The sequence below is a fragment of the Trachymyrmex cornetzi genome, unplaced genomic scaffold, assembly GCF_001594075.2.
Source record: "Trachymyrmex cornetzi isolate Tcor2-1 unplaced genomic scaffold, Tcor1.1 scaffold320, whole genome shotgun sequence".
Taxonomy (NCBI): domain Eukaryota; kingdom Metazoa; phylum Arthropoda; class Insecta; order Hymenoptera; family Formicidae; genus Trachymyrmex; species Trachymyrmex cornetzi.
This window is the reverse complement of record NW_017297898.1, coordinates 924,292-934,880: the sequence shown is the minus strand read 5'-3', so window position 1 is coordinate 934,880 and position 10,589 is coordinate 924,292. Positions and strand designations below refer to the sequence as shown.

Genomic DNA, 10,589 nt, shown 5'->3' with positions numbered 1-10,589 from the left:
ACTATATATTTTAATCATTCCTGATTTAATTGATACTATTAGTAGAAGTACGCAAATGTTTATACATAATATACTTTTGCCAGTAATCTCGCAATATTCATTTTATATATATTCCTTTACATATAAATATAAAGATTAATATCTAGTACAATAAAGACGTATCGGTGAGTATGATTTAATTTGCTTAGATCAGGGACTTCACTTTTTTATAATCGATTTACACTCTGTTCATATGTTATTTTGCTATTTAATGAAAATGTATAAACATACATTTCTGTATTATATAATTTGTTAAATACCAATAAATACAATCGGAATTAGTACAATAAAGACGTATCGGTGAGTATGATTTAATTTGGTTAGATCAGGGACTTCACTTTTTTATAATCGATTTACACTCTGTTCATATGCTATTTTGCTATTTAATAAAAATGTATAAACATACATTTCTGTATTATGTAATCTGTTAAATACCAGTAAATACAATTGGAAATGTTGAAACCTAACTTATGCAATACTTTTCGAATCAGAAATAAAATATTAAAACATTAAAATAATAAAATATTAAAAATAAAAACTATCACTGAAATTCAAGAAATTTCTTGACTTCTTGTCAAGAAATCTTGGTCTTGATAACAATTTCTTGTCTTGTCTTGAAATCAATTTCCAATGTCTTGTCTTGATTCAAGATAAAACCAGGACAAGATTTCTTGAATTTCTTGATCTTGATAAAACACTAATAAAAATTTTCTTGAAAAATTTAGGACAAAATTTAAAACATTTTTTCTATGAAACATTCCGTTTATATTTTTTTTATCAAGTTACGCGACTTTGAAAATAATTGTATGTTTTTTTGAAAAATCACATTTATCGACTTATTTTTTGTTGAGTAATGTATAATAAACATAAATAAATAGAGAATGTCGGAAGTTACGATTGCTTGAAGGAGTCATTTTTTTCTGGATATAAGCAACCGCATTATTTTGACAAATATGACGGAGAAACTTAGTCTACTTGACCGACTAACGAGCATAATTATAGGAAACTCAGTATTGCGCGAAATACACAGGTGCTGTAATGATCTAACTTGGAAATTACCTTTAGGAATTGCTCACGCGGGAGCAATTAATACGCGACGCTCTCGGGAGCAATGCCTCAAAGCGTTAACCGTAATTTCAATTCATTAACGACTACTAACGCACAAGACACTCACTAGCTTAGTAAAGAAATTGAGAGTAATACTTGCTACAATAAGGGCGGAAAATTTTGGATTATATGTTGAAAATTACTTTAACTCGAAGATATTATATACGGTTCGTGGGAAACTAAATTATATGTAACCACTTTAAATTATATGTAAGCTTTTCTCAAGAGAAAGATTGAATCTTCTATGCCTCTTCCGTCAAGTATTAATAAAAGGAATTAAATTATAAAAATATATTAATTGACTTTCAAATAATTACGCGTTTATCTTTTAAACGACATCATGTCAATTTAAAAAAAAAGTATTTCAAATAATATATTATATACTGTATAAAAAATGTATTTCTTCTTCAGAGTTAAATATCTTATTAAGTGAGTCATTTGTTTTAATGTTATAAACTGACTCGATTATCTGAACACAACGTTCTTGTAAATTATTTTATTACCGCCACATTTTTCATATCTGCTGCACTTTCATGTTTGTACTTAAAAATAATTTGATTAAAGTATCAAAGTAGTTATGTAGGACATTCAAGCTAGAATATCAAAATTTTTTACAGCATTGCTCATCATACAAATTAAATTTCTGTGAAGTTGCAAAAAAATAACATATAATAGGTACACAGAAGGAAAAGATTTTGCCGAAGTAAAATAATTTTGTTGGGCTATAGTAAAGTAATTATGTAGGACGCTCAAGCTGATTGCTAGAATGTCAACACTTTTTGCAATATTGCTCATTATGCTTGAAATTTCTATGTAATTATTTTAATGACTCAACAAAATTATTTTCAAATCTGTATTTAGCTAAATTTTTATATACTTTCATAAATCATTCTTTCTATTTATTTTCGAAACATATTAGTATATTAAAACTGCACGAAAATTATTTGAAAAAATTCGACCTTTTAAAAGTTTCAAGCGGTTCATTCTTAATTCAGACAATGTCCTACATTGTCCGATCCTTGTGTTGTCACAAGACAGTCTTATCCCATTCCGCAACATCGTGGCGAGAAGCAAGCGGTGCTGGCAAGGAGTTACGGGCATCTTCGACCCAGACGACCTGCACCCGACGTATCCTGGTGCCGGTGATATATATTCGAGAACGCCGTGCTGCGACACGCGCTGGCTCGAGAGTCCACTCGAGTTACGCGAGTCGAGCGGCGTAACTATTGAAAATTATGTGACCGCCTTATCGTGCGGCTTCACATTCACGTCTCGGGACCAGCATTAAACTCTTCGGGACGATGGAACAAAGATGCGACACCTGCTTGCTTAGCTCCGATCTCTTAAATTAGCAATTACACGCATTTCATCTTAAATAACATGTTCATCATTGGAGATATTAATTCTACTTAAGTACCAAGTCTCTATTGTTCCATTATTATACAATATGACTTACGGCCGATTGTCTCTCAGTTAGCCCCATTATATCATTCTGACGTTTGCTCTATGCATCCGATGTGAACGAACGGACTGAATTGAGTTCCTGGTCAATTTATCATGGCGTTTGCACGCAGGAAAGCCAGATAGAAACGAAATGAAATCCCCCACCGTCTGGGAGAGAGTACTACTAGAGGTCATACGGTCCGCGGAGATTTTACCTCCGAACGTCGAGAGCTTCAAGGCAGATGGTAATACGTCTTTTCCTTTTTCTTCGGACTGTTGCAGATATCCAGGAGTTTTACGAGCTGACGCTGCTCGACGAGTCGAAATCGGTACAGCAGAAAACGGCAGAGACGATCCGCATCGCGGACAAATGGGAAGCCAGCGACGGGCCAATCACGCCGACCTTTGCTCAGAACGACGTGAGTACAGTTATAAGACCTCCATTCATATGCATGCATCTCGTGCCATTCGCGAATTGCATCGTGAATTTTTCCGAGCAGATATAGAGAGGTGCGGCGCGTCGAAGCTGGTAATAAATCTCGATGAGATGCAATTTCGACGCGAGGCGAAAATGAATCTCCGTGTTCACTCGTTTCGTTATTCCGAACGAAATTGTTGGAATTGAAATCCCGACAATGTTGGCGTGGAAAATAGTACGAATATAATTCGTCGTAGCGAGTGTTGATCATACCTCGCGCGACGGTGGCGTAATTAGCGTTGGTAATTATAATTGGCGAGTCGATTGGGCCACAGGATATCATGCGGGTCCAATCAATCGGCCAGTCTACCGGTTTTAATTGCTAATTGCGGACCGTCCGTCCGCAATCGACACGCGCCGTCGCGACGTCATATCGACGCCTCTGTCATAATGGCGAGCGATCGACGTGACATTCAACTGATGCGACGATTGTGTATAACAGTTGTATGCATCTGGTGCAACCTTAATCGCGTACACTTGGCTCTTCCGGATTAATTCGATCGTTAAAATAACATCGCGACGACTACGGAAGTATCCTCGATAGCCGCCATTCTATTAGGTGTTAAACTTAATTCCTGCCGTTTTTCGTCTCCAAAATTTATTTGTTTCGAAGAGAAATACCTTATTCAAAATATTATTAATAAAGTATTATTAATTAGTAATAAAGTAGAAAATGGAGGAAATTACTTTGATTGAGGTATTCATTCATCTTCCCTTCGAAACAAATCAATTTTGGAGACGAAAAACGGCAGGAATTAAATTTAACACCTAATACAAGGAAATTGAATAAATGACATTCTTCGAGGACGTCACATTTATCGACTTGATTAATATGTCACTTAAAAGCATACCGAATGTTCAATATAATATTTGCATGATGATTTTTCATTTTTGAAAATGCTTTTACAGAAATGTGATACCAATTTAATTACTGAAAGACAGTAATTAATTAATTATTTTAAGTAGGGTAACTATTCCTATTAATGTGCCTTTTAGCCAATTTGCTTGTTATTGAATTAATTATTAAATATTGTAGCTTTAATTTTATCTGTTTGCAATCAATATCGGTTTTTCAACTATTTCTTTTTCTTATAATATTTCTTTAATTTAAAAAATGTTAATACTTTATAATGTTTTTGACGAAAATAAAAAACATGTTTTTGTCCCTATTAGTGAGTCCTCCAAATGGCGATGGCCCTATTAATGTACCCCCAATTTGTATGCCTGTCCACATTTGAATCATATAGTTACTAAAACAGGTAATAAATTTAAGCTAATTGTTTAAGTTAATATTACATAAATCATTATTTCAATGATATTTATTTCAATGTACACTCATAATACAACGTTCTCAGCTACAATGCAGCGCACATTAATAGGGACAAACTTAAAATATTGCGGTACGTATTATTGGATTTATACATAAATTCCTCATATCTTTTGAAAAATATTTAAAATACTTTAATACTAAAAAAATAAAATATTATCTTCAATATCGTATGCATTAATAATTTAACTTAACAAGAAAAAATATTTTTTCTTATTTATTCGTGTTAGTTTTCTTTATGATTTATCAAAATACAAAAGCACACTAATAAGGACAGGCACAGTAATTAGGACAGTTACCCTATTGAAAATATTGTAATTCAAAACGTTTAGTATTTCACATAATTAATTACTGTCTTTCAGTATTAAATTTATCAGTATTAGATTTCTGTAGAGGTAATGATTTATAATTAAAAAAAATATCTTTGTGTAATAATAAAAATGATTATTTCTGTTGCTAAAAGTATTATATTATAAATTTAAATGAATATTAATATAATTTATCATGAATATTATTAAATTTGTTTATTTTTGTTATTGTTTTGATATTTATAATTAATTCTCACCTTTTTCTCTTTTTCAATTTTTAAAATGTAATTAGTTGTCATTATTGTTGTATATGAATTACAATATATGTATTAAATTTTTAATTTATTTCTCTGAAAAAAATCGTTACACTGCGCAACAAAATACATTGCGATGAAATACGTTGGTACATTGATCGAGCGTGAATTAATTATTTAATCGACATTATTTGTCAAAATAATTTTGCAAAACCAATCAAACATACCAACGTAAACAAATATTGACGCTAAATATACTTCTATTTCTAAACTGTAGTATAAATTTCTACTAAATTAATACGTTCTTCGATCTGCGAGTATAATCAATTTTTAACATAATTTCGAACAATTGCTTTCCATGCATATGAAGAACACTGATACAGCCAATTGTCAGCAGCAGCAGCTGTAGAGGCATGAAGAATGCGTGCGAGGAAAAGTCTTGGTATTTTTATCGCTCTCCGTACATTTTCGACTTCCTTTGAATGCGCAGCGTTCACGAGCGACGTTTATATAGTGCATTCCGGACGTACATTTCATCGCGTGAGTAGATATCCTATTTTCACATACGCGTGCGAAAAATATCCCGTGAAATTCCCGCGAGAAGGGGAACATAAAGGATCCGCATATTTTCATCCTTCAAAGCGGTGTTAATCATCCGAGCTTAACGCCTTTCAGATATGCATAAAAGACACGCTGCAAGCTCTGTTACGATACTCCATAATAACATCACTATCCTGCTTTTGCGCGGGTACAATCGAAATTAAAGGAATACGAGTGCATCGCGTGGAAACCGTGTTTCCTCCCGTCGACGTTTTCCGATATTTTAAATAAAGCTTTCCTGCATTTTCTTTACGATGTACAATTAAGAGAAAAGAACAAAGCGAAATATTAATGAGGCTTCCCGAGTTTGCGCTCGTTTTACAATTATGCCGATGCACGCGCGTCGGGCAAAAGCAGATTACACCGCAGATAATGTTTCGTACTGAAGTATCATCTTCCTCTCTACCTTTCTCTCTCTCTCTCTCTCTCTCTTCTCTTCTCTTCTCTTCGCATATAATAAGCTACGGAATAGGCAGAGTGTCGACACGCGCAGGCGCAATATGTACATCCACCTATACCGCACATGTGCACGCGCTCTATTATGTAGTACATACGATTGTACCAGTATGCCCAAGTAAATTGTATATTATTGTATATATTGGCATTGCGATTGAATTTGTCCGTTACGCGCTATATTTCTCTATAATTTGATCGAAATTCTGCCTGCGTTTTGTTTTTGGGTGTCATTGACTATATTTTATTTCTTTTTCCGCCAATTCATTTTATATAATTTCACAGATTGTCATTTTAAAACATTTTTATTTTTATTTTTAGCAATTGTTTAATTTAATTGCAACATTTTACGATAGAAATTGACAATTTTGCTGTTACATTATACACACACACAACACACACTAGCGCGCGCGCGCATACGCACACTTTTGAAAAGAACATAGAAATGAAAGACTTATTTGCTACGAATCAATATGAAGCGCTATAGAGATTAACTAGAGATGAATCAATACGTTGTAATCCGCTACTAACACAGTAAATATAATTCGCAGAAATTACGTTATAATTAAAGTCTAATTATATTGCGCTTGATCATGGATCATATCATTTAAGCTCAAGTAAAACAGAGCGTTAAATTAAACAGAGAGTTCCAATTTTATGTCAAATTTAACTACAATATCTTAATAAAATACTTTCCACGTGTCACCATCATATGAGAGCAAAAAGTATTCGTACAAGAAAATTATAAAAAAAGCCTTATTTGTACAAAATAAATATTAATTAGTAATTTTATACACACACACACACACACACACACACACACAATGAATACATTCTGTTCTAGTATAAACAAACGTGCTTCGCATGTATTCCTGATTTTAGAAGCTAAATTTCTCGTCTGTACGAATACTTTTTGAGCATTCAAACAATACAATTTTTAATTTTTGTTTATTTTTCAGATGATATGTTTTCTATAATTAATACACATCTTTTTGTTATATATATACATCATTTTGATATATATAAATTTTCAGGAACATACAATCTATTTTATTCTTTATGAATAAATTGTTAATTATTTAACAAGAAATGATCGTTAATTAAACGTCGAATCGACGTCAAATTTGTGTTAAAATCATCGAATTTATATCGATTCGACATCAATTCGATGATTCATTTCTCGCTGGACATTATATACTTTTTAAAAATAAAATTAAAAAAAAAATATTTTCTGTGTACAGATATTTTTTGTACTCATTGTATATAATTTTTGATTAAATTTTTTTCAAGAGAGTTGTTGCTCACAGTTTTATCAGAAATACATATATATGAAGAAAGAATGCGTAATAAAGAAATTGGCTTATTCTTCATGTTTATGATACAGCATACTGCCAGTATGCAAGTATTTTACGAAATAATACTTTCTGTTCGATTATCGTTCGATTTTTTTTCGATTTTGCAACCAAATTATTTATAATATTCGCAATAAACAATTCGTATTCCACACACAATTGCTTTATATATTTATAAAATTTATAATAAATAATGATATTATTATTAAAAGAGCAAAGGAAATATATATAACATCGATTCTATGCATGAGGCACAACAATTTTTAATTTAAATCAATTGAAATGTGAGTTTGACCGAGCCTTGTTCAAAACAATTATTATTAATGAGAAATAAAAGCATTGCTTTCACATTATTTGATTTTAAAATAATCAGAAATCAGAAATGGCAATGGGAATAGAATCGAAAAACTCAAATTGCAGTTCTCTCTCTTTATTAAATATTTAGTAATTTCATATTTTATTGTTTATATATCGAATGCTCTATCATTGCGACAATAATCAAAACTAACCACCTGACTGGTTAAATGCTTACAAACAAAATTGAAAAATGTTTTATCCCAATTATAATTACCAAATGCATGCTTTTTTTCATGTAACGCGTTCGATAATAGACATGTTTAATGTATGCGAAATATTTCTTTTGTATAGCTGAAATGTTTTCTTAATAATAATGAAAGATAATCATTTTTTAGTTATAGACCAATAAAAAAAGAAACAACGAAATAAAGATGATAAAATCTTATCTTTTAATAAACAATTGAAAACTTAAAACAATCGAACAGAATCTCGATTTGAATTACTAGTTTTCTTTCTAATTAGAGGTCTGTTTTTTATTCTTGCACTTTCTGAACTAGTGTATCTACACGATGCAATAAATTGAAGTGAAATAAATACGATTGTTAGGACTTCTCCGACAATTATGAAAATGTATACGACGACCAATCGGATTTTCAGCAAGAGAATATAATTTTTACTTTCAACAATGTCGTTTTATTAATGAAATTCAATTACCATAAAAAAATCATAAAAAAAGGAAGAACGTTTAATTTGCTTTCGAGGCCGGAAAACGATAAACCGACGCAACAATATCGAACGACACATATCGTCGCCGCGCTTCGTATACTATCACATATATGTAACGCTACATATAACGCTCTCTCTCAAAACAACAGTTAACAACTTCTAATGGCACATTAAACGCGAGCCATTACCGTCGTGAAACAACGCCGCTGTTCTTCGTTATAGTGGCCACTTTGCCATTCGCTAACCGTCAAAACTTCGATACACATTGCTGACTGGTTGAACGTTTGTTCGTGGGTTTTACGAGATAGTTTAAATTCAAATAAATAAACTCGGCTCCAAAACAGCGCGTTTGCAACTGATCACCCTAATTATATATATACATAGCAGAAACATTGTAATGTTTACGACTAAATGACTTGACTCAAATCAACGTCCGTCCGAGATACAGAAACGTCATGCTAATTTTGAACGAGATGCGAAAATTAAATGCACTCGAAAATTATATGTAGAATCAGAGAGAGAACAACGTCAGAAAGTTGAGTGAAAGGGTGAATTGTGAACACGAAATAAACACGAATGATACTATTGCAATGTATTAAAGTAATAATAACACTTCTTACATCCAGTGACAGTTCAATATACATTTAATGTCGTACTAAACCCGTGACTATAAAATACACACGCCGTTTAAGATAAATACCATTATATTTGTTTCCAGGGCTCGGTCTTATTTCAAATAAATTTATTTAAAATATATATTTTAAATATATATAAAGAAAAAATTAAAACGTTATTTAATATTTACTATTTTAAATAACTTCTTCTAACCTCCCTATTTCTTATTTAATAATTTAAACAAGTTTTTGGAACTTATTTTATATTTTTTATTTTAAATAAGTTGTATCAGTTTTTTATCGATTTTGTATTTTAAATAATTTTCTGGAACCTTTTTTTATCAGTTATGTTATCGATCCGTCAGTAAAAGTAACGGTGAGTAGTTAAATTATAGTATATTTATGATGAAGTATAGCATGTGTGGGGTACAAGATACACCCACACATATGATCCGTTTCAATTTTCCACCTGTGGTTCGCGAAGGGTTAATACTATTAAATATTATTTATAGACTATAATATAGTTATAAAAAAAACTTAAACGTTATATTTATAAATATATATTCATATACTCAAATAAACAAAATCATTAAAAATAGAAAAATAGGCTCGTGTACATGCAATACAATATAATCAATAAGCCTTGACTTATTAAAAATTATTAAAATATTTTGTATTTACTATTTAAGATGTTTATTAAAACTACATATTTCTTATTTTATATTTTAAGTAAGTTTTCGAAATCAATTTCTTATTTAAAATAAAAGACAAATTATTTTTCTATTTTAAATAAAAGTTATTCTATATTTTAAATAAATTAATGTATTTCGGATCCTATTTCTTATTTTATATCTTAAATAATTTTTTGTGACCTATTTCTTATTTAATATTTTAAATAAGTTCTTGGAACCTATTTTATATTTTTTATTTCAAATAAGTCGTATCAGTTATTTACCTATTCTTACTCGATTTTATATTTTAAATAAGTTTTTGAAACTTATTTTATATTTTTTATTTTAAATAAATCGTATCGGTTATTTTATCGAGCCCTGTTTGTTTCGATGATGTAGGGGGGGAGGAGTGGGGGAATTACGAATATCTACAGAAAAAGTTAAAGAAAACCGACGTTATTTATTAACCCTTGAACACCACCGTGGGTTACGGTAACCCAGTCCGTTTGAAAAAACGCGTGGCGTTTATGAACAATCAGAAGTGTGGAGTGGGAACAAGGGGGGGGAAAACTTTCGCATCCCTACTACAAATCCCCCGCCTGGCAACCTCAGCGTGCACGAACCAGTCGAGATAGAACACCGTGAACTTACTGTGTGGGTTACGCTAACCCTGTGTGGTTATTACGTTTTTTATTTCGAAATCAAATTGTAAGTAAATATACGAATAAGATTGCGAATTCAAATCGAAGAATTCATGAAACACACAGACATTCTAGAAAATCAAGATCCGCGCGATATATCAGCTGTAAACAAAATAGAAAAACAAAAAAGATGTTCACATTCTTGAGGCTTCTACGGGTGCTTTCTGTATAAAGGTTATGCGTTTCGCGGGTTTCTCCGTGTCCAGATCCATTCTTGAG

General features: G+C 31.4%; 1 protein-coding gene across 9 annotated transcripts in view; it reads left to right on the top strand.

Annotated features, from left to right (window-relative positions):
• The window catches only part of dlg1 (MAGUK family member discs large 1), a 379,146-nt gene that overhangs the window by 31,315 nt on the left and 337,242 nt on the right, over positions 1–10,589 (top strand). For all 9 annotated transcript variants that reach the window (XM_018509880.1, XM_018509886.1, XM_018509884.1 and 6 more), the window contains exon 2: positions 2,872–3,008. In XM_018509880.1, coding sequence (XP_018365382.1) covers positions 2,872–3,008 — 137 coding nt within the window. The remainder of the gene's footprint in view (positions 1–2,871; positions 3,009–10,589) is intronic.